The 25,727-nt window shown below is 33.7% G+C and overlaps 1 protein-coding gene across 2 annotated transcripts; it reads left to right on the plus strand.

The window, feature by feature from the left end:
- Positions 1-19,221: 19,221 nt before the first annotated feature.
- LOC112034964 (uncharacterized) lies at positions 19,222-22,174 on the plus strand. Of its 2 annotated transcripts, none has more exons than XM_065773692.1 (4): positions 19,222-19,327; positions 19,418-19,539; positions 21,304-21,585; positions 21,855-22,174. In XM_065773692.1, exons 1-4 carry the CDS (start codon positions 19,304-19,306, stop codon positions 21,913-21,915), a joined length of 489 nt encoding a protein of 162 aa, XP_065629764.1. In that variant the 5' UTR covers positions 19,222-19,303; the 3' UTR covers positions 21,916-22,174. The 2 variants fall into 2 exon arrangements, with proteins under 2 accessions (XP_065629764.1, XP_023923561.1); XM_024067793.2 differs by having other exon boundaries at positions 19,223-19,327; positions 21,861-22,174.
- The last annotated feature ends 3,553 nt before the right edge of the window (positions 22,175-25,727 follow it).

Consider the following 25,727-nt stretch of genomic DNA (forward strand, 5'->3'; position numbering starts at 1 on the left):
TAGAATAAGCAGAAGACTTTAACTTGCTGTTAAATTGATTATTTCCTATTTCTTCTTTAATTTGTTCTTTATTCCTTGTTTTCTTTATCTTCTTCTTATTCTGAAATTTATTTTTAGAAATATTTTATATAACTTTAGGTATAATTTAAAACTCAATAACAAGCAATAACTATCAAAACGTTTGAAAACATATTTAAAATTAATTTAAGAGTACTAATAGATAATAATTAGCAAAGAATATATTCATAAAATGATGTTTGAAGTACAAAACAAGAGTTCAAAGAAACAATAATCAACATCAAACTAAGAAAAAAGAACTAACAAGTCTTTGAGATGATCCACTAATAAGTAATAACATCCCCTTTGTTGTGGTTTTTTATTTTTTATTTTTTATATATTGTGTTTAGCCATATGTCACCCGTTGGAGTGGCAGCTTTGCTAGGATTTTTTTTTGGGAGTTAAGCCCAAAACTTGATATATATTAACCCAAAGAAGAATGATGGCTTCAAGTTAACCTCTTTGACCTATAAGAGAAACTATCCTAAAATTCTAGAACCCTTGTAAATTTAAGATTTTTTTTTTTTTTTGAAGGAAACACGTTTTGCATAACTACAGGCTAGGACTAACCTTGGTCACAGTGCTAGGTGCAGGGTTAGTTTGGGCTTGGCATTGTGCCCCGAGTTTAGTACTTCTCAACTTGGTAGGAGACCTTACCAAACTCTATTGTTTTTTTCGTCTTTCGAAAGCTCATGCAGCGTACTTTCTGAAGGATCCAATTTTATGTTATTTGGTATAATGTCCAAAAATTCATTTGTCATGGAAAGAGTCTTCAAAGTTGGTTGTTGACAATTTCGTACGAGCGATATCTCACAATCCGAACAATGTCTTGGGGCCCATTTTTTCTAAGACGTATATAATGACTTCAACTTCAGGAATTACCAGATTTTTGGACAAGGTTTTTGTGAACAATGAGAAATCAAAGAGGGCACATCAATTTGATTTTTGTGGATTTTCAAGAATTTCCCTATCTTTGAGACTTTACTTTCCAGCATTTTCGACCTCCGTTGGTCCAAACAAGGTGTTATTAGAGAGATCATAATGTCTAATTTCTAAAGATTTCCTTTTTTTTTTTTTAATTCCAATTATCAAATTTAGTAATTGAGATGCTTTGGAAAGTAGTGTCAAAATCAAGTTTGTATCTTAACATTTTCACTTTGTTATTTTTGTAAATTCTTTTTGTTCGGCTAATATGTGGTCATTTGATCATAATTTGATGAAGATCAAATTATAATGAAGCTTGTGAATATTTATTCCTAAATTTGGTTGTGTTGGGAACCTTTTCATAATTTCACATTTTTTTTTTCTCGCTTTAAGTCCAATACGGGCTGTGAGCAATCATTTTAAAGAGAATTTAATAATTTTCGATATGAGTTCAAGTTTATCCTTATTGAAGGGCCTTTTTTTTTTTTTTTTTGTCTAATATTAAGTCAAACTAGGGTTGATTGTGGTGAAACTTGGGGGAAGTGTTTTGAAAGATGGATTTTAGTGTAAAATGGTAGAATTTAGTGGTCTGGAGAAAATTTGACCTTATTTGACCATTGCTCAACTCAGTCAAAACTTAGTTAAATGTAAGTTTTTAGATCCCTGAAAACACAATGTTTAATGTAAATGTGATTGTCAAATTGATACTTAAGTCAATCATATAGATCTAAATTAAACATTCATCACATATACATACAACGGAAAAGTGAATAAGACACAGACACAATAAACTAGGAAAACCAATTAAATAAATCAGTTTCAAAATAAAAAAATCTGGGGGGTACTATTCAAAAAAGAACAATCCACTATATCAAATAGAAGTTTAGAGTCAAGAATATTTAATTTGTAGTAAACTTAGCTATGATTATCAAACCTAACTTTAAAACCCTCAAACTTCTTTGATGTGGATCTGCTCTAACATGAACCTCCAATTTATGCTTTTTGAAAGTTCGAAATTGTGTGAAAACACAAGAGCTATTTAGACCCCTAAATTAAAACTTACGACTCGGTTAATTTTACTCTAACTTAAACTAAGTGCGGAATAGAGTAAAAGCAAGCGAATAAAAAATAAAAATACTCTAAGCCATATTCATCAAATCTCAGTAGAAAATTGAAAGCTAAAAGAGTAGGGAAGAAGAATGCAAACACAAGATAACACGCCGATGTGTTATCGAAGAGGAAACCGAAGAACTTGGCAAAAAACCTCTCCGCCACCCTCCAAGCGATAAATTGATCCACTAGAGAATAAGTTGGAGTACATGAATAACAAAAGACCCTCCAAGCCTAGTCTACCCCATGTACTCAAGCCATCCAAGCTCTTGCTACCAATTGACTTTGCCAAGCCTTGTCTTCTCTAGCTCTCCAGATCACACAATTCAGTCTGATTCCATCTACCAAACAAATGGCTTTTTCCAATGCTTCCCAACAGCACCAAAACCTTACTTTACACTAAAAATGGGTGTGGTAAGTGTTTGGGCTATCAACCTCTTAAGAATTTGGAAATGGAGAGGTAAGAGTTGAGAAAAATCACAATGAATTGTGTAGAGGATTGTGGGTATAACAATCTCTAACTCTTAAGGGTTATGGTTAGGGTTTTCTTTCTGAAAAACACTCCTCTCAATATGTGGGTAATGTGGGTATATATAATGTGGATAAAGATATGGTGTATTAGATATGACAAAATATCAAAACATAATATTTTGCGGGTATCTCGCGGGAAGGCCTTACCTGCGAAATACTCGCGAAAAGCAGCTGTCACCATCTGTCATGACTTTTTGCCTTCTAGTTATGTGCGGAGCACATACTTCACTTCGCGGGAAGGCTAGTTGTGAGATACCCGCGAAAACTTCTTTGATCTTTAATTTGCTTTAAGTCTTCACACACTCTCACACACAACCCATACAATGAAATCCTACATAAAATACAGAGTAGAAAAGATTGAACATAATTACAATAAAATTTGGCATGGAATTAAAGCCAACAGAAAATAGTTATAAATCATAACTTTAAAATCTCTCTCTTTGGCTATTTCGTTACAAAACCCCTAAAATAGACTCTAGATTTAAACGTGAGTTTGGGAATAGTGGTAAAACTCACTCACACCTAATCTAGAAGCTGTGAAGCACTCGCACGCACTTGCACGCAAACAAAACTTTCATTAAGCTTATGACAAGTTGAATACATGGTATGTATATGAGTAAGTAAAATGCGATCATGGTAATAGACACTATATAAACAATGAAGCATAACTTGATCAAACAGAAACAGTCATTAAAGAATGACTACAATGAACATTTAGCTAGTAAATGATCATCCGGACTCACAATGCAATTAAGCGCAACGCAAGAATCAATTGCATGTCTAACACACAACCAATGTGAAATACAAGAAGTATTTGCATCAAGGATACAAGATCCAACTAGGGCATAAGTGTGTAGTACTAAAGATAATGTATGCATTAATCTAAAAGTACTTAAAATGTTACAAAGCAAAGATACATAAACAAAGTACTGAATATAAATTGAAAGTTTTAAACCAAAGTACTTAAAAGCTTTAAAAGAAAGTAATGTAAATATCCAAGAGTTATAAAAACTATAAAGGTAACAACACAATTAAACCACTAAACCACCAAAATGAACCAATATCTATGATCTTATCTACTCCCCCTCAAACTGTGCATCTCCCTCCCAAAATTTTCTCCCATTTTTTGACCGGAATGGCCAAAGAGGCTAAGACTGCTCAGATTTTGATTTGGATCCCTGCTCTATCGTCATGTGTTCAATTTGTGATGATAGCGCACTAATCTAGCCTTGGATTTAAGCAAATTGATCTAAGGTGTGCTGCACATGGGATTTGAGCATGTTGCTCCATCCTTGCAATAAGGTGATCAAGACGGTCGGGTCCCCGTGCTTGTGCTTGGGAAGATGGTTGTGCAGAGCCCTCTGGGGCTGAGGTGAACCTATCAGTTTCTTCCTCCGTATCCCTACCTTCTTCCTCAATACCATCCCTTAGGATTTGAGAAATGCCAGTTCTTGATTCGGTGATGTGGGCTTTGCTTCGGGTCACAGTATGAGCACCAATGGGATAATCTCTTTGCACAATGGTAAGACCGCTTGGAATCTTTAGCTTGGTCTTTGTTATCAGACATATAATGAGACTTAGGAATGGCAATATTGTCCTTGAGTTCCTTTTAGTGACGCTCTTGGTCAGGAGGTGCTATATATGACCGCATATGTCGATTTCCTTATGTGTGTAGAGATCATACAAGAAAATGGTTCTTGGTACGGACAATGCTGTCAAGTTCGTCACTGGGTAGAGGTTGTGGATCATGACATAGGCCAAAGTCCTCATCTCTGCATTGAAAGGGATGGTGTTCATTGATTTCTTCTTGAGAGAGCCACTAAGGAGCTCCACCATGGGCTCAAGTGAGTCCAATCTATCATCACATTGTATGGAGATTGGCTAAGATGGTGGATGAACTTCTAAGAACTCTTGAATGGTATCTCTTGTGATAATGAATTCCTTTTGTTGCACCCAACAGTTGATGTGGTCTTCTTCCACAGTGGCATTGGCAAAAAACTCCCTTATAAGTTCAACATATACATTTCCACTTGGATTCAGCAACTTTGTCCAAGTTCTCTCCTAGAACACTTTAGAGATGGAAGTGTTTTCAAGAGTCTCCATTTGCACCAACCCTTTCCATGATTATCATTGCCCTTTTATGGCAGTTGTTGTAGGCCATGTCTGGCTCAATGGTTCTAAAGTTCTCTGAGTCTGTGTGTACACTTTGAGGATTTCTTGGAAGCAGAGTGCTTAGTGGGAGATATTTGCACAAACAGACACAAAACAGAAAGAAATAGGTGCAAAAACACATAACATGAACACAAACTTGATTAGTACAAAGTTAGTCCATAAAATAAACACAAAGTCCTAAAAGGAACAAAAGCAATGTTACAAAATCATGTTAAAAGAGCTAAACATGTAATATCACAGATCTAATATGATTGAAATGCAAAACATGAAAAGTGAACAAGTGTATGCATATAGTGCGCATGAGGTGTGTATATGTGATGCATGTGCAAGGCATGACAAAGCACATTTGGGTCAAAGTGTGTAAAACACACACCCTATGATCAAAACATGATAAACAAGTCCAATCATGGTAAACCCCAAAGTTTGGAACTCATTGGAATCCAAAACAACACCAAAATGTCATTTGGGCATTTTATCAAACACTTGATACGCACCTATGAAACTAACATGTGGACAATGCATGAACATCAGTGAATCTTGCCTAAATACATGTTCAAATCCCACAATTGGCCAACACAAACACAGACAAACCAAAGGGGACAAAGCCCAATCAAGAAATTGTAAATTTTTTTGACAAAATTTAAAGTTCCCAACCCTTTTTATAAAAATACCCAAACCAAGTAAAACCTAACATTTTCAGCATAATCTAAGAAACTAAATAGAAAAGATTGTATGAACATACCTTAGAACAGATTTGAAGAGGTTTCCTTTTGAGATTTGGTTGGGTTTTGAAAATAGGTTTTGGGTAGATAGAGACACAAGGGAGGCAAAAAGAGGGAAATAGGATGTGTTTGAAAAATTGTGTACATAAGCCCTTTAAAATTGAAAACTTCATTTTTCGCGGGTTAGCTTCTTGAGAAGTTACTTGCAGAGAATGCCTCTGAAGCACAAAACTTTTCGCGGTTGAGCATTACTCACAAGACATTCGTGAGCTAGTCGCAAAAGTTTCTATCTGAAATTCTATGTTTTCACATTTTGCCTTAACCCATTTTCACGGTAAGTGCTTAGTCACGAGCTTCTTGTGAAAATTCCTCTTAGGAAGTTTTTGATGAAAAACATGAAAAATGCAATTTAAACAAAAACTCAAAACACGAAAGCATAAAAACACTTTCAAAAACATATAAAATACTCAAAAATATTTTTGGGTTTGATCGACAAGCAATTGAGTATACACATCACATTTGATCATGTACAATCACACAAATAAAATAAGCATTTATTGAACAAAAGTCTTATGTGTTGTGTGTGAGTATCAAATGTGGAATAGTCCTTAGTTGTGTTTAAAAACCTTTTTACGTTTAGCTTGTGTTCGAACAACTTATTTAGCTATGTTTAAACAGCTTTTTTATTAAGTCATGTTTGAGTGATGATGCTAGTTTTGTTTGAACAACTTACTACTTTTTGCTGTGTTTGAACAACTTTTTTTATTATTTTTTTATTTTTTACTGAGTCATGTTTGAATGACGATATTAGTTGTGTTTGAACAACTTATTATTTTTAGCTGTGTTTGAACAGTTTTTTTATTGAGTCATGTTTGAATGACGATATTAGTTGTGTTTGAACATCTTTTTTTATTGAGCTATGTTTATTTTTAGCTGTGTTTGAACAACTTATTATTTTTAGCTATGTTTGAATAGCTTTTTTTTATTTGAATGACTATATTAGTTGTGTTTAAACAGCATTTTTATTGAGTCATGTTTGAATGACGATGTTAGCTGTGTTTGAACAACTTATTATTTTTAGCTGTGTTTGAACAGCTTTTTATGAGTTATGTTTGAATGACGATGTTAGTTGTGTTTGAACAATTTATTATTTTTAGTTTTGTTTGAACAACTTTTTATGAGTCATGTTTGAATGACAATGTTGTGTTGTGTTCATGACTTAAAGTCATGCTATCGGAGTGTCTTTTAGGTTAACCATTTTTTTACTTATTCATGCTTGAATGATGGCCAAATTAGTTGTGTTTAAACAACTTTAAATTTAGTTGACTTTGGTAGTCACATATTAGTGACTTTGATGGCTATGACACTGTTGCCTGTGTATGAACAGCCTTTGATTTGAAATTTTAGTGACAAAGATTCTTGGGACGTCTCCCAAGGATAACTCTTAAGTGTTGTACATATTTTTATTGACAAATAATTCATGGATAGTCATTGATAAATACGCATGGATAATGCTTTTATGTATTATTGATCTATGAATGACGAAAGTAATAACTGTCGTACATACTTGATATGAAGACTAGGCAGCTTGAAATGTAAAGTATTTGTTACTGGTAGTATTTCTTCAAGTGTTCTATGTTCTATGGTAGAGGCAATCCTAGCCGTCTAAAGGCTTTAGGTAGTTGGAGCCTTCCCTAGAGTGACGGATTACTTCGTAGGGGCCTTCCCAGGCTAGTCTTAGTTTTCCTTGGGATGGGTCCTTTGTTGCCAACGATACCTTCCTAAGGACGAGGTCTCTTGTGTTGAACCTTCTTACCTTAACCTTTCTGTTGTAGTATCTGGCCATTGCTTCCTTGTGTTTGGCCATTTACTTCATAGCTTCTTCTCTTACTTCATCAATTAAGTTCAAGTTGCTGTTAAGCTCCTGCTGGTTCTTCTAGTCTTCATAAGTTTTGACTCCGAAGCTCGTTAGTCCCATTTCCACTGGTATGATGGCATCAGTGCCAAATGTCAGTCTGAATGGTGTTTCTCTTGTTGGAACTCTTGTGGTAGTCCTATATGCTCAAAGGACATTTGGTAGTTCTTCAAACCATGCTCCCTTTGCTCTCTTAAGTTGAGTTTAGATGATTTTGAACAAACTTCTGTTTGCCACTTCTGTCTACCGTTGGCTTGAGGGTGTTTTAGAGAAGAGTAGTGGTTCTTAACTCCTAAGTCTTGGCAAAATTTTCGAAACTTGGGATTGTTGAACTGCTTTCCATTGTTCGATATTATGACACGTGGGACTCCAAACTTGCAGATGATTTTTTTCTATACAAAGCTTGTGACTTTGGCCTCTGTTATTTTGTCATTGATTCTGCTTCTACCTATTTTGTGAAGTAATAAATTGCGACAATTAGAAATCTAAGTTGCTTCTTCCCTAAAGGGGATGGGCCCATAATGTCAATCCCTCATTGGGCATAGGGCCATGGCGAGGATATAGGTGTCATCATCTCTCTTGGTCTTGTTTGGACATTTGTAAAGCATTGACACTTATCACATGCTTTGACGATGTCGTGTGCGTCCTTTTATAAGGTCGGCCAGTGATATCCTACTCTGAGTGCCTTTCTTGCTAAATATCTTAACCCAACATGATTTTCACAAATTCCCTTGTGTATCTTGCGGAGCACATAATCTGCTTCTTTTGAGCTAGCACATCTTAGATATGGGAGTGAATACCCTCGTCTGTACAGCACATCGTCAATAATGACGACACGGGCTGCTCTGATCAGTATCTTCCTTGCTTCCGGCTTATCTTTTGGGAGCCATCCTTCTTTCACGTAATGAACAATGGGAGTTATCCACTCTACTTGTTCTTTTATCTTCAGATTCTGCTCACCTTCTGTGCTTGGTTGCCCCCTTATCTCTATACATAGTTCGGAGGTCGCATTGTAATCATTTAACGAGGCCAATCTTGCTAGGAAGTTAGCTTCTGTGTTTTTAACTTGAGGGATTTACACAAAGTCTAAGTTGTCAAAATGCTATAAGAGTTGTTGGACGATCTTCGTGTACCTTTGCATCCTTTATTCTTTGACTTCATAATCTCCCTTCACTTGTCCAATTATTAGTTGAGAATCAGCTTGGATGATAAGATTCTTTGCTCTTAGAACTTTTGCTAGACTTAGCCCTGTTAGCAATGTTTCGTATTCTGCCTTATTCATTGCTGAGAATTGCAATCTAACTGCATGCTTCAATGTTTTTCTTTCTGGAGATATGAGCACTACTCCTACTTCTCCTACTCTCTTTGTAGCAGACCTATTTGTTTAGACCGTTTATGTTTCCATGGGGAGTTCTTCTTCCTTATAGGGATAAGTGAATTTTACAATGAAGTCCGCTAGTACTTGGGCTTTGATTGCTACTCGAGACCGATATTCGATGTCAAATTGGCCTAATTCAATTGCCCATTGAATGAGTCGTCCTGCTGCATCTATCTTGTTCATCGTCTTTCTTATTGGTTGGTCTATCATGACAACGATGAATTGTGCTTGGAAGTATGGACGGAGTTTCCTAGAAGCGACCAACAATGCGAAAGCAATCTTTTCCATCCTTGGGAAACTTGCCTCCACTCCTTGGAATGCCTGGCTGGTATAGTAAACTAGCTTTTGGACATTTTCTTCTTTGCTGATCAGTGCCGAACTTACTGTAGTGTTAGATACTACTAAGTAAAGGTACAAATTCTCTCCCATCATTGAGGGGCTTAGTAGTGGTGGCTTCGTCAAGTACTCTTTTAACTTGGCAAGGGCTTCTTCGCATTCGTCAGTCCACTGAAAGACATTTTTCAATATCTTGAAGAATGGCATGCACTTATCTGTTGCCCTAGAGATGAATTTGTTTAGGGCTGCAACCTTTCCTGTCAAGCTCTGAACCTCCTTCACTGTTTTTGATGATTTGACCTCAATTATTGTCTTTACTTTGTCTGGATTTGCCTCTATACCTCGTTGGGACATTATGAACCCCAAAAACTTTCTTGAAGTAAAAGCAAAAACACATTTTGCAGGGTTTAGTTTCATATTATACTTACGTAGTGTGCTGAAGGTTTCTTTTAGATCATCCAAGTGTTTGGCTTCGTCCTTGCTTTTCACCAATATATCATCTACATATAATTTCACATTCCTTCCAATTTGGTAAGAGAACATGCGGTTCACCAATCTTTAGTATGTGGCTCCTGCATTCTTTAATCCAAAGGGCATAACTTTGTAGTAATACAACCCTTGGTTAGTGACGAACAAGATTTTCTCTTGATCATCTTCGCCCATAAGAATCTAGTTGTATCCAGAAAATGCGTCTATGAAACTTAAGAGCTTGTGTCCAACAGTTGAGTCTACCAGTTGATCAATCCTCAGTAAGGGGAAGCTATCCTTTGGGCAGACTTTGTTCAAGTATGTGAAATTGACGCTCATTCTCCATTTGCCATTACTCTTTGTTACCATTACCATGTTTGCTAGCTAATATGGGTAAAAGACTTCCCTGATGAAACCAGCTTCTAGTAATTGCTCTACTTCTTTAGTTACAGCTTTGTTGCGCTTTGGTGCAAATATTCTCCGCTTCTACTGCATAGGTTGCATTCTACGTTAACATTAAGATGATGCTATGTGATCTTCCTATCAATTCCGATCATATCCTCGTGTTTCCATGCGAAAACATCTTAGTTTACCCTTAAGAAGGAAATCATATTCTCTTTCTCTAGAGTTGGGAGTGTTGATCTTATCTTCAATACTTTCGTTGAATCTCCTAGGACGATCTCAACTTCTTATGGTGTTTTTGACGGTTTTGGGATGGGCTTTGGTTCATTAATCACTCACATGTGGTTCTCCCTAGATACTAAGGTAGCTTGATAGTACTCTCTTGCCAGAACTTGGTCTCCTCTAATTTCTCCTATTCCATGGGCTATTGGAAACTTCACCTTCAAGTAATATGTTGACGTTGCTGCTCTTAGCCTGTTGAGTGTAGGTCTTCCCAAGATAATGTTGTATGTTAAAGGGCAATCAACTATGAGGAAATCAATTTCCTCGGTGACCTATGCTGGGAAAGTGCTTGCAATTACGATTAGAGTGACGATGCCTTTAGGTATGAATTCTATCCCCTGTAAAGCTTACTAGAGGCGAGGTGAAAGGCCTAATCCTTTTCTTATCCAGTTTCATCTGCTAAAACGTAGGTAAGTAGATGATATTTGCTGAGCTTTTGTTGTCAATGAGCACTCGGTGGATGTTGAATTCTTCTACTCTGAGCATGATTACCAATGGATCGTCATGGGGTTGTCTGATGTTGTGACCGTCTCTCTCTGAGAAAACAATATCAGGCTCGCCATTCTTTGGCATCTTCATTGGAGGGAGCCATGAATAGACATTGTTTATTTCTCTCACATGAGCGTTTTTTAAGGACTTCAGTGTTCCGCCTACCGTTAGTCCTCCCGAGATCGTCTTTATCTCTCTCGCAAGAGGTTTGCTATCTTCTGCTCCCTGAGTTCTATCCTTATTGTCCTTCTATTGGTATCTGTGGGGCTCCATCTTACTGGCATACTTCTGTAACTTTCTTGTTGGATTAAAGTCTCCACTTGGTTTTTCAAATGCCTACACTTGTTGGTGCGATGCCTATGGTCTTGATGGAATCTACAATACTTCTTCTTGTCTCTTTTTTTTTAGCTAGAGTACTAATTGGTTTCGGCCATTGTAGGGAGGGATCGTCCCCTATCTACATAAGGACCTGCTCAATTGGCATTATTGGAGGAGTAAAGTTAGTGAACTTTGGCTTCCTATCCGGAAGTTCCTTCTTTTTCCCTGTACTCTGCCTAAACACTTTGTGTCTCTTTCTTCTTATTGTGATTGCTGCTTGTTCCTTCGTCTCTCTTCCTTTTTCCTTTCATTTCTTTTACGAGCACCGCGTCTTCCGCGTTCATGTGCTTCTAATCTTTTTGAAGCAACTCCGCAACTGTTTTTGGTGGACTTTTAGTGATTGAGAAGAAGAAATCCCTAGGCAACAACCTTGCTTGGAAAGTTGTTAGGATGAATTGATCTTCAGCTTCATCTACCTATAGTAGCTCCTTATTGAATCAGGTGACATACTATCTTAGTGATTCTCCTTCTGCTTATTGAATGTTGAGAAGATGACCAGTTAGCTTTTTGTGCCTTTGCCCCCTAATGAAATGATGAACAAAACCCATGTTGATTTATTTGAAATCTGCAATAATTCCTAGGGATATCTTGCTGAACCATACTTTGGCTGCTCCCTTCAATGTTGTTATGAATGCCTTACACATCACCTCGTCTGGGACCATCTGTAATAGCATCAGTATCTTGAATGATTCAATGTTATCTAAGGGATCCTTGGAACCGCCATATGACTCCAATTGTGGGAGACGAAATTTCGGTGGGAGGGGATGGTTCAGTACTTTAGTAGTAAATGGTGAGTCCGTCCTTCGAATCATCCCATCCAAATTCTCCCCACCTTTGTCCTTTATGGCACTTTTAAACTCGTCCATCTCCTTCCTCATGTTGCAAGCTCATTCTCCATCCTTGAAGAATCTTCTCTTGAGGTCTTGTCTCGTCTGTTGGCTTAAGAGTTTGATTCTTCTTCATTCTTGTTTTAGCCTGTTTGCCGATGTTTTGCATTTTGAGATTCCATTGTCTTTCGCAACTCTTCATTCTAGCGAGTCAGCTCTTCCACATTAGCCAGGAGGGCTTGGATTTGTTCTTGTTGCACTACTTCTTGCTGTTGTACGATTTCCAATTCTATCTCATACTTTGAGGAACTTTTTTTGTACTGAGAAAGATGGCTTGAATGATTAGTGTTTCCCATAGACGACACCAAACTGATGATGCAAAAAATTAGCAGTTGAACTCCTCGTCGAAGTGGATGGACGAAGCTATGATTGGGGTTGTCTTTGTTGGGGGAAAAACTTGCAAAATGAATTGGGTGGAAGAGTAACATGCCGGTGTGGCGTTATTCAAACCGCCTTCGATGCTTAAGTTAGTAAGAGAGAAGGATTCTAGAGAGAATAGACTAGGGTGTGATTTTCGTAGAGTATTTGTGTGTACCTTTTACTTTTGTCGCTTTTTCTTTTATAGTTGTGTGCCTCATTAATGGGCAATGAATTGTTGTATTTATGCTCAACGGCCAGTGCGTTACAAAATCCTTATCTAAGGTTCATAGTTCATCCTGTGATCGTTGCTCCATCCGTTATGCTTTGTCATCAATAAGCGTAATAAATGCGTAGTATCATCTCTTAGTTGATGACGGTTTCAGCTTAATGACGATCGTAGTATCATCTCATCAGTACTAATCTATTTTTCTATTCTCTGCAAATAGGGCTTGTTATCAACTTAGAGGTTTTTCATTCTTACCATTTTCCTCTTTATTTTTGAAGTCAAGCAAAAATCCTAGAAGATCAAATCCTACCTAATTATAGTCACTCGAAATCTTACATAATGGTTAGTGATTTAAAAAAAAAAAATTATGACGTTGTTTGGTGTAAATTAATTACTATGACCATTTCAAGGTCTTCACTTGATGTTGCCTTTATTAAGTAACCATGCCCACAACGTGGGGAGGCCAGAAACGACACATATGATAACAAATAATGACATGTATAATCATTTCTATTTTTTTTTTTTAAATGATTACACTCTAATGGAACTAATTATAAGAAGAATGTACGGTACCAAATTTGTATTGAGATTTTATAAGAATGAATAAAAGTGAAATGTTTATTTCATACCACTTGCATTGAATGTTTATTTATGTTTGGATAGGCATTTTGGTAGTTCAAAAATATAACTACACCCTATGTTTAAAGTTTAAATAGAGACAAAATTGAAAGATAACCCAGTAAAAATGTATCTTAAACTCCCACGTAAAACATGACCTACAAAATGGGACCACTTTCTGGAAGTTTACAAATTGAAATTCAATTTCAAACGCATAGTCAGTTGTCTACGTTTTCTCAAATCAATGGTACTGATATATTTTCCTATTCTCTTCAAGTAGGGTTTGCTATCAATTTAGAGATTTTCATTCTTACCCATTTTCCTCTTTATTTGTTGAAGTCAGGGAAAATCCTAATAGACCCAACCCTACCTGATTATAGTTGCTACGAATCTTACAAAATGGCTAGTGATTAAAAAAAAAAAAAACATTCCCCCTTTTTCTTAAAGTTAATTTAATTTTAAGCGGGATTAAATTGATTTTGTTTTGTTTTTTGTTTTTTTTTTTTTTTAATTTGTGGGTTGCATATTATTAAGGTTTTCATTGTCATTTGTACTTTTTAGTATGAATAATGCTAAATGAGAAAATGAGAGCACTAATTAGGTTATGGCTGTACAAATGAGACGTGTTTTTGGTAAAATTGACACTGTTATAGTTTATATGAGGAAAGCGTTTTCCTGCGATTACATTCTTGAAATCTTTTGGCTTATTTAAATAGCCATATGGGGTTCTAGAGTTGTTAAGTCTATACTTCAATTAAACCAATACCATTCTCTAGTGTCCTTTTTTCCTCCTTTCCTGTATTTATTTCTCTTTGGTAGTCAATTGGTACAAACTGTTGAAATAGACACTGTCTAGGACTTTTGGTTTCCTATGTTGCTTTTCAAAGTTGCTGCGTCAACTGTCAATGTTTACACTTGGGTATCAATTTGCTGTTTCTGTTGGCACTTGGCAGCAAGTGGAACCTAAGTATTGGGATAAATGCTACATTAGTACCTTAATTAAGCTCCACTGTTTTCTCTTTTGGTTCTTTGGGAGTCTGTTCAAGTCTCAAACCTTTGTTAACACTCTCTCGCATGTTTTGTTCTTAAGAGTTGGTTTCTCTTTCTATATTGCATTAATTCTGTAGGTGTGGAATTTTGTTTCATTCCTGATTTCTCCTTCTCCATAATTGAATCATTTTTAGTTTTGATTTTTGGCTAATTGTATTTGGCGATCGATTTGCTTTACGGATCTTATTGTCAAATTAGACGAATTTATGGTGATGACCTTAGTTTTTCATTTTGAGTTTCGATACCAAGATTCATATGGGCCGGGTGAAACAAAGGACTTGAAGTAGTTGTGAACTTAAAAGAGGATAGAAAATTCACCTTTTATTAATTTCAGTGTCAAGATTCTAAACTGCAAGTATGGATGCACAATCCAAGCTTTGTTTGAATTTATAACAGTAATGGCAGTTTGTCTACCAAATATGTTGTGAGAGGTTGTAATAAACCTTGAAACTTCACTTTAATTTTTACTTACAGTTGCATTTTTTGTCCATTTTATTGGCTTTTTAAAACTATTTTTGTTTTTACTATTGTATTTGATCAATCTTTATTTAATCATCCTATTGTTTGGCAGAATTCCTGTTACAGCAAGTGCATAAATTTGAAATTCATACTTAAAAATTTAAGACCCCTGATAGGACAAAAAATTCTATTGGTTTAAGTAATCATAAAAACGTTTGCACTAGAAATTTCCTCATTTCACGTTCCATCATGACTACTCAGCAGTTATGAAGCTCAAAAGATGAACTTCACCACAATTGAAAAAAAAAAAAAAAAAAATTCCTACAAGAGTGTAAGTGGCAAGATAAACAACACCATTATTTCAATCATCTAACCAAAAGAAAACAAAAACGTTGTTCTAATATTTTCCTTTTTGAGGGTTCATCTATAGTTGCACAAAACAGTTAAAATAACAGGAATGTTCAAACATATTCCACTAAATTTTGATCTCTAAATAAACTTAACATTTTTAATTCAATGACAAATGGCGATCATATTTTGCACTTTTACATTGTGTAGGAATAAAAACCTATCTTTGGGAAAAACAAATCCAAGCATATAGGTTTTTGCCTTATATATATATATATATATATAAGCTGAGGTTTGCAGATCATTAATTCGGGACTTTAATATATTAATAATAGTCTAATCATGTGCGTCTCGTGCATTCAATGGGGTGTTTTTTTGGGTTTAGTGTTGTGATTTTTAATTAATCTCAATTTGAAGTTTATATATTTGTCCACTAATATTATATATTTGTAGGCTATTATGTCAGAGGCTAGTTTCAAAAAATGAAAAATGAACATATTCACATGAAAATGTGATCTCTCTCTCTCTCTCTCTCTCTCTCTCTCTCTCTCTCTCTCTCTCTCTCTCTCTCTCTTGTAAATAAATTGAAAACAATGGACCTCACATATTTGTCCAAACTCTTCTATCTCTTAAATTAAGAAAATTATCTTTATCACAAAAAGAATTCCCACACTCCAAATTTGAAACTTATCATTTAAAAAAAAAAATGATGATCTTTATTCCCTTATCATTATTCACAAAAAAAAAAAAAAAAAAAAAGTAATCTACAGATTCTACACGTTANTATCTAATGATGTTAGTTACTATTTAGGTTTCTTCCGTTTGGATCCTAATTTTGGATGTTAAGGGTGTTTGTAAAAGTATTTAAATATGTTTTTTGTTTTGCAATCCATAAAATGGTGGGTCCCAACTTGAATTTATTGTTTGCTAATATTTCTAAATATAATTTTCAAAAAACTATATCGTATTTTCTTGGTTTAAAAATCATAAATTTTAGATAAATTTAAAAAAGAAGTTTTTTCCAACCACGTTTCTCCCTCCACATTTCTTTGTCAAATTCAAAATTAAAAAAAAAAAAAAAAATGTTGTATTATACATGACGTGTGCGCGCCCACGCGAGAGAGAGGGAGAGAGAGAGAGAGATAGAGATCATAAGTTCATGTGGATGTGTTCATTTTTTGAATCTAGCCTCTGATGCTCCTGAGAGAGAGAGAGAGAGAGAGAGAGAGAGAGAGAGAGAGAGAGACTATGTCATTAAAAACATTTTCTGTATCCTTAAAACACTCTCTTAACCATTTTCAAAATCTTATTTTAAACCAATAAAATACAATATAGTTTTTTGAAAATTGTATTTAGAAAATATTAGCTAAACAATAAATTCAAGTGTGGGACCCACCATATTATAGATTGCAAAACAAAAAACAATATTTAAATACTCTTACCAAACAATCCCTTAAACATCCAAAATTAGGATCCCAAACGGAAGAAACCGCGTAAATAGTAACTAGCCTCATCACATGCGCTTCACCTGTGCAATAAGGTTTTTTTTTTTTTTTTTTTAAATAATTTTTTGGGTTTAAACGTTTTACTCATGGCATTGTTTTTTACATAAATTTCATTATGCTACTTAAAGGTGTATAGACCGAACTCTTGAAAATGAAAGAAATGAATACACCAAACCAAATCAACACGTATTGAAATATAAACACAATCACATTGGTGGTAATGATTTCTCTACAACATTTGATTTTAGAACCAAATGAACTAATAAAATCAATTATTATTATTATTATTATAGAAAAAAGAGAGAAAAAGATAACAACTTGTCCAAACGTACCCCAAATCCTCACAGATAATAATAATAATAATAATAATAATAATAATAATAATAGGAAAATAAAAAGAAGATAACAACTTGTCCAGACGTACCCCAAATCCTTACAGTCTCATGTTTACTTTTGGTATAAGAAACATAGTGGAGATCAAAGGAATTGTGAAAATAGACTTGAGAAAGAGATAAAGAAGAAGAAATGTTTTTAAAACAAAGTGTTATTTGTAAAAAATTACGGAAACAAAAATATACAAACTAACAAATTAATAATTTTAACAATGTCAAATAAAACAAACCTTTTTGAAATTTGAGATGGTGATGAGGTGAGTAAAAAGTTGTGACAGTCCAAAAGTATGTGCAAAGAAACCGAAAAGATAGGTAAAAAGTGTGTGGGATATATCTAAATAGAGATAATGTATGTGAATTTTTAGGAAAAAAGAAGAAGATGTTTTCAGTTTTTAAAATTTGTTAAACCGTTTAGTGATAAAAAGTTACAGAAAATTTCATTTTGGCAATTAGAAAAAAAAAGAAAAGAAAAGAGTACGTTTGTGGAAGAAAAAACAATTTATTTATTTATTTTTAAAAGAGGAAATTGTATTAGTATTTGACCACTAATGTGAAAGAGAAATGTAAATGTGAAAAAAAAAAAAAGTTTAGTGTAAAAACTTGGGCCATTTCATTTTGGCAATTAGAAAGAAAAAAAAAATCACATTTGTGGAAGAAAAAAAAAAGCAGTTTTATTATTATTTTTTTTTCAAAAAGAAGAAGTTGTATTAGTAATTGACAACTAACTTGAGAGAGAAATGTGGAGGTGGGAGAAAAAATGTTTTTTTTTTTAATTTTAAATTTAGCTAAAAATCAGAAGTTTTTAAAGTACTAATTTCACATGTCAAACTCTATTATTTAAGCTATATAAACATATGAATTTAAGGGTAGTTTGTGTATCTAAATTAAGGATTTCAAATAGGGAAAACTCCTTAAATAATAGTACAAATAAATAGTAGTCCAAATATAGATATAAATATATATGTGTGCTGAAAATTTGCAACCTAATTTTAAAGAATTGGGAGAACGTGAAAATATTTGGGGGTAATTTATATGGTTTACCCTGTAGTTCCGTCAAAAGAATGGCCATGCTTTTAGAGATTCAAAGGTTGACTAAGGGTTCTACAATTTCAGCTCCTACAAAATGTGCATGCATGAAACGTGTTCCTCTGAGGTCACCAAGCTCCTATTTCTGTCACCATGCCACAACATTAGCCACATGGCTCTTCAACCTTCTTTCTTGCTCCCTATAAATCAACCCCTAGAATCTGAATCCGATCCATTCGTCTCAAAAAAATCAATCTGATTGGAACCAAAAAAAAGAAAAGAAAGGGCAATGGCTTTCAGGGGAAATGTAAGTGCTTCACTCTCATTTTTCTTCTTCTTTTTCATTCTTATGGCTCATTTTTTTATGCTTATAATTTGAGTCATATATATAATGTAGAGCTACTGGAAATCAATGCTAATCCGACAACTAGGAGGAAACCGATCGTTCGCAACATCGACCGCTCCCAAATTTGCACCAACTGTTGATGCTGCTCATGCAGATAATAGCTTAAGTTCCAGGTTAGTCGGATTATTTTTGTATTTGCATTTTGCAGGAGGTACATTGCATATTTATCTTTTGGATGGCATATTTCCTTGAGTAACAATTAATGTTACAAATGTTATCAACCACTATATATCTTAGATTCTTAATTCTCTCTTATATAAAGGATAATGTCAATTGTACTATAAATGTTACCACAAAAAGAGGCGGGAGAAAAAACTTTTTTTTTTTTTTTTAATTTTAAATTTAGCTAAAAAACAGAAGTTTTTAAAGCAGTAATTTTATATGTCTAAATCTATTATTTAAGCTATACAAACATATGGATTTAAGGGTAGTTTGTGTATCTAAATTGAGGATTCCAAATAGGGAAAACCCTTTAAATAGTAGTATAAATAAATAGTAATCCAGATATAGATATAAATATATACATGTGTTCTGAAAATCTGCAACCTAATTTTAAAGAATTGGCAGAACGTGAAAATATTTAGGGGTAATTTATTTGGTTTACCCTGTAGTTCCGTCAAAAGAATGGCCATGCTTTTAGAGATTCAAAGGTTGACTAAGGGTTCTACAATTTCAGCTCCTACAAAATGTGCATGCATGAAACGAGTTCCTCTGAGGTCACCAAGCTCCTATTTCTGTCACCACGCCACAACATTAGCCACATGGCTCTTCAACCTTCTTTCTTGCTCCCTATAAATCAACCCCTAGAAACTGAATCCAATCCATTCGTCTCAAAAAAATCAATCTGATTGGAACAAAAAAAATGGCAATGGCTTTCAGGGGAAATGTAAGTGCTTCACACTCATTTTTCTTCTTCTTTTTCCTTCTTATGGCTCATTTTTTTATGCTTATAATGTGAGTCAAATATATAATGTAGAGCTACTGGAAATCAATGCTAATCCGACAACTAGGAGGAAACCGATCGTTCGCAACGTCGACCGCTCCCAAATTTGCACCAACTGTTGATGCTGCTCATGCAGATAATAGCTTAAGTTCCAGGTTAGTCGGATTATTTTTGTATTTGCATTTTGCAGGAGGTACATAGCATATTTATCTTTTGGATGGCATATTTTCTTGAGTAACAATTAATGTTACAAATGTTACCAACCACTATATATCTTAGATTCTTAATTCTCTCTTATATGGAGGATAATGTCAAATGTACTATAAATGTTAGTACAAAATGATCAATAATACACAAAAATGTTAGTTAATGTCATTATCCCTTAGGTTTTGTAATATTTTTTAGTAATTTCTATTTCTTAATTGTGTTTAGAAATTGAAAAACCAATTTGTAAGTTTATAAAATGAATTTTTAATAACACTAACATCACATTTTATGAATTCCTTGGGAGATAGTAATTATAGAATTCCTTATTTATCTATACTATTTATAAGAAGATTTCTCTTTTTGGATTGTACTTTTATCTCTATATATTAAGAGAATTCAAAAAGTTAGTTATAACTTCAAAACATATCAAAAATACCCCTAATATAATTAGATAATCTTTATTCTTAAAATAAAATTAGGGTTAAAATTGTAATTCAACTAAATTCCAAAAAAAAAAAAAAAAAAAACCTACCTAAGAAACTTTTTTTCCTAAAAATTAGCAGACTTTTTATTTAAATATATTTTATGCACGTTTAATACATTTTTTCTAAAAACTAGCACATACTAAACCCAGCAGTTTACTTCATTTAAAATCCTAAATTTTAGTTTCTTAAAAATCTCATCCATAATAACCTCACTAACAATAGATAAATTCAAATTGAAAAATTATATTAAACTCAAAATAAATAAAAAAGTCTCATCGCACGTGCGGAGCGCATGTTATGAGGCTACTGTGGTTTAAAAATACTCCTAAACCTTACGTTTAACAGGGAAAAAAAAAAACTTGAAAACAACCTAGTAAAAATATATCTCTAACTCTATTTAAAATGCTTATAAAATATGTCATTCTCCAACTAATTCATATCTTCAGAACAAACTTATTTAAAAAAAAAAATTACAACACTTGACCCAAAAAAAAAAAAAAAAAAAGCTGCGTAAGAAAATACCCTTATACAAATCCTTAAACTCTCCAAAATATGAGAAGGTGTTTAGTATCAAATGATATCATGTCAGCGATATTAAAATTTAATAAGTGTGAGACATGATAGTAAAAAATAACTAATCCACTAACAATTGAAAGACATGTGTTAGTGGTTAGTTATTTTTACATACATGTCTCTTGTTTATTGAATTTTGATATAGATGACGTGGTATCATTTGATACAAAATATTTTTTTCTAAAATACCCCCTATCTTTTAGTTAAATAATTTTAAATTAAAAAATATAAACTGATTAAAAGAATAATTACTATTCTTAAGTATTAGGTTTTTTTCCTTTATCTTCTATACGCAGTCCAAAACTTAGGACATTATCTCTATGTCAATTTTAAACATTATTTCACGTTACCTAATATTACCTTCCCTCTCTTTATTTTTTTTTATAAATATACACGATTATTTATATATCACTTTTAAATGTTATAATACGAAACCAAAAAAATAACAATTATAAATAAATACAAAAAGAACATTATTATACGCGCAAAGCGCGTGTGATGAGTCTAGTGATTATCATAATCTTATAAACACTTTGGTCATGCATGAACTTTTTTTTCGTCAGCAGGCCTTTTTTTTTTTATCTTTTTTTTTTTTTTGGTAATAATTTTTTAATAAAAGATTAAAAAAGGCATCTATGTGGGTATTCTCTGCAGGCTGGGTTTGAAGTATGAGTTAGCCCCATTGTATGTGCTGCTGGGAATGGTTGGGGTAGGTGTGATTATAGGGATTCATACGATGAAGCAGCAGCTCATGCATTCCCCAACAGTTCGCGTCAACAAGAAGAGGAGGGCATCCTTGCCGGAGATAGAGGATCCGGAAGTTATTATCAACAATTCCGATAACTTCTTGCAAAAATCTTTCCTCAGGAAGGTGGCTCACATTCAGGATGACAAACCAGTCCTCCCTGATCCCACCCGCGCCAACCCATATACTCGGTCTGTTTTCTTTCTCCATATAACTCCTCGTTACACCTATTTTTTTTTCTTTGGAAAACACTAAAATTATTATCAATTTTATTATATAACTCTTACAGATTAAGGATGGAAATATTAATAAATATGTTTGGTGTCATTTCAACATTATATATTAAATAAATAGTTGAATAAAAAAAAAAATGGTAACGCATTAGTTTGTAATGGTTTTAGTCTTTTAGATAATATTTTTAGCATGCATACATGTACTAACGAAAGTTCTTGCTTGAAAGTGGCAGGCCTCGAGCTGCAGAGACCCTTAAAACGGTTGGAGTCAACCCAGCCGGCCAGTGAATTCTATCTCGGCTAGAGCAAAAAAAGAAAAACAAAAAAAAATGGTGTCACGTTTGTACATAGACAGTTTTGTCATTTTTGTTTTGTTTATCTTCGTTCATTACTTCCAACTGTGAAATGCTACACGTACAAGCTGGGATCCCTCACTTGAGACTATTTTCGTGTGTGTGGAAGAGGATCGTAGGACCTCTCATTTCTTGGTTTTCCTTTGTTTTTTGTTTTCGAATAAAACGACGACACCTGCATTTGTTATTATTTACTTAACTCAAACCCAATAGAGGAATTCTCTGTGCTTTGCCATTGCAGAAAAAACAATTTCTTGACCAAAAACCAGAAGATTCCTTAAACTCAGAAATCATTAGTCAGTGTAAATGTTTAAGAAGCAATGAAAATCTGACATGGGACATGATGTCAGTACATCTTTCGAAAAATTAAGACACGACATGACGAGGATACAACAATTACTTAGCTAATTAACCTTTGTTTTATCAAAATCAAGAAGATATAAAACTGAATATCTTATTAATTGACTAATTACATAGACCCTGTTCTATATATGAGAAGCTATAACAGAAACTAACTGCCTAAATTTAAGCTAAACAATTGAAAACAAGACAGTTGTATTGGTAAGACACGTACACATCACGTGTTGCCAAACAGTGTTACAAGACTTAACACTAAACTACAAGTAGTTACAAAGCTGGTACTGAAACGACAGTAGCTTTAAGTAGAAGATTTTTTTTTAGATGAAAGTTAGAATAAGCAGAAGGCTTGCTGTTAACTTGACTATTTCTTATTTCTTCTTTAATTTGATCTTCATTCCTCGTTTTCTTTATCTTCTTCTTATTCTGAAATTTATTTTTAGAAATATTTCTTCTTTAACTAGCAAAATGTTTGAAAACATATTTAAAATTAACTTAAGAGTAATATAGTGGTATTCATAAAATGATGTTTAAAGTACGAATCAAGAGTTCAATTAAACAATAATCAACATCAAACTAAGAAAAAAGAACTAACAAGCCTTTGAGATGATCCACTAATAACATCCCCTTTATTGGGTTTTTTATTTTTTATATATTGAGTTTAACCATATGTCACTTGTTGGAGTGGCAGCCTTGCTAAACTTGGATTGTTTTTGGGAGTTAAGCCCAAAACTTGATATTAGCCCAAAGAAAAATGATGGCTACAAGTTTACCTCTTTGACCTATAAGAGAAACTATCCTAAAATTCTAGAACCCTTGTGAATTTAAGAATTTTTTTTTTTTTTTTTTTTTTACATATTTTGCCTTTTGCAACTTTCCACCTGCGTCAAAATCAATACATAATCATGATACTACTCATACAAACAAGCATTTTATTCAAACAAAATGATAATAAAAACTTAGAAAATTAATGAGAAATAATGAGAATTATACCCTTGATGCTTGAAAATTGATTGCATATAAATTTTTTTGGAGGGTTGAGGGATATTTTATGGCTGTTTGGTTCTAAAAATCAAGGCGGAGGGCTGCTGTTTAAGTAGAATAAAGGCATAACTATAGGCTAGGACTAACTTTGGGCACAGTGCTAGGTGCAGGGTTAGTTTGGGCTTGGCATTGTGCCCCAAGTTTGGTGTAATGTGCAAAAACTCATTTGTCAAGGAATGAGTCTTCAAAGTTGGTTGTTGACAATTTTGTACGAGTGATATCTCACAATCCGGGCGTAGTCTTGAGGCCCATTTTTTCTAAGATATAGATAATGACTTCTAATTTAAAGTTTTTCATGAAACTTTTCCAACGAATCCTTATTTAGGCTTATATGTGGTCATTTGATCATAATTTGATGAAGATCAAATTATAATCAAGTTTGTGAATATTTAGTCTTAAATTTGGTTGTGTTGGGAGCTTTTTCATAATTTCACTTTTTTTTTCTCGCTTTTAAGTCCGATATGGGCTGTGAGCAATCGTTTTAAAGAGAATTTAATAATCTTCAATATGAGTTCGAGTTTATCCTGATTGAAGGACCATATTTTTGTCAAATATTAGTCAAACCAGGGTTGATTTTGGTGAAACTTGGGGGAAGTGTTTTGAAAGATAGACTTTAGTGTAAAATGATAGAATTTAGAGGTTTGATCAAAATTTAAGCTTATTTGACCATCGTTCAACTCAGTCAAAGCTTAGCTAAGTGTAAGTTTTTAGACCCTTGAAAACATGGTATTTAACCTAAAATTTATCGTCAAGTTGATACTTAAGTCAATTATATAGATCTAGGTTAAACATTCATCACATATGTCATGCAGAGGAAAAGTAAATAAGACAGATATGATGAACCAGGAAAACCAATTAAACAAACCAGTTTCAAAGTAAAAAACCTGGAGGGAACTATTCCAAAAAAAAAAAAAATTCACTATATCAAATAGAAGTTTACAGTCAAGAATATTTAATTCGTAGTAAACTTAACTATGATTATCAAACCTAACTTTAAAACCTTCAGACTTCTTTGATGTGGATTTGCTTTAATTTGAACCTCTAGTTTATGCCTTTGATCTTCAGTATGCTTGATATTTGAAGCCTGGGCTGCAACTTTATTCCACTAATACTTGTAGAATGTAAATGAGCTCCGGTAGATGTTTGAAAGAGTAGAAGGCACAAAACCTCTTAGATCTTAAAAGAGTAGCTCTCCAAAACTTGAAAAACATGCTTTAGGATTTTCCTTATATACCAAGTAAGTATGGAATGAAACCCTAAATATTTAATAGGCTGTTGGGCTTTGTTAAAATTTTGCAAAATCACATCTGAATTGGTCAAGCCTTTCTCTCGATTGGTCAAGCTCTTCAACTTTTTAATTTCTTGAACCTGCAACTTGTACGTTTTTGAATTCTAACTTGTATCACTTTAATTTGATCAATGTCTAAAACACTTCATAGATACTAAGATCTATTTCTAGACAAGTTTATATACATGGTTTGCCAACAAACAAATTATTTAGAACCTAAACATTTATAACTAAATATTTAGAATCTAACACTAAGAAAAGAGCATTGTGATCATTTTGTCTCTAGATTCTCAAAATTGATTAATAAGACATCCAATTGGGACAAAATTAGGTTATATTTGACACTCCCAAGATCCCAACGTGAAAAATACTATTTATAGATTTTTTGAAATTAAATTTGAAGTTGTACATGTAAAACGAGGATGGATAAAATACAATATTGATGCTAAGATTTATTATTATTATTATTATTATTTTTGCTTGATGTTGAATCCAAACAAGTATACATGTTGACTCCAAGTAAGCATATATAGGTGCCAACCCTTAAGTTATTTATCTTTTTATTTTGTTTGTTCATCTATTTTATTGTTGCATCTGTTTCGGTTTTGTCCTACATCAGTTTTGTGTTGATAATCGTGCTAATAACTTGTTCCTGGACCCTTATGTGTCTTGCTTCGCTAAAACAATTAACTGAAGACAATTTCGGTAATTTGTTGGCCAAACCAAATGCAAAGTATACTTCTAGTTCAAACTTATACCTGAGCATTCCAAAATTCAGCTGAGATTGTTCTGTTTATTAATTAAAATCACCTTTGACTATCCCATTCTTCCAAAGTGAAAGCCATATTGGATTTTGATTGACTAGTACCGTAGGAGCCATTGGATTCCCATTAGCTTATACTTGCCTTGTTTTCGTGGGCATAAAGGACGGGTAGCATGTGCCATAAGAAGTAGTTATATAAGCACATATATATAACATGGAAATTCAAATCATCCAAGGCCATATTGAGTTTCTGGCCGAAATTAAAAGTGGTGGTACTTGTTGTTCTTTATGACTA

The sequence above is a fragment of the Quercus suber genome, unplaced genomic scaffold (assembly GCF_002906115.3).
Source record: "Quercus suber isolate HL8 unplaced genomic scaffold, Cork oak 2.0 scaffold_78, whole genome shotgun sequence".
In the NCBI taxonomy this organism is placed as follows: Eukaryota; Viridiplantae; Streptophyta; class Magnoliopsida; order Fagales; family Fagaceae; genus Quercus; species Quercus suber.

Bases quoted from the DNA above. Each gene is read 5' to 3' on its own strand.
- LOC112034964 (XM_065773692.1), top strand. From the start codon at position 19,304: ATGGCAATGGCTTTCAGGGGAAAT. The intron at 19,540-21,303 runs GTTAGTCGGATT...TATTCTCTGCAG, and splicing joins GATAATAGCTTAAGTTCCAG to GCTGGGTTTGAAGTATGAGT. The intron at 21,586-21,854 runs GTCTGTTTTCTT...CTTGCTTGAAAG, and splicing joins CGCGCCAACCCATATACTCG to TGGCAGGCCTCGAGCTGCAG.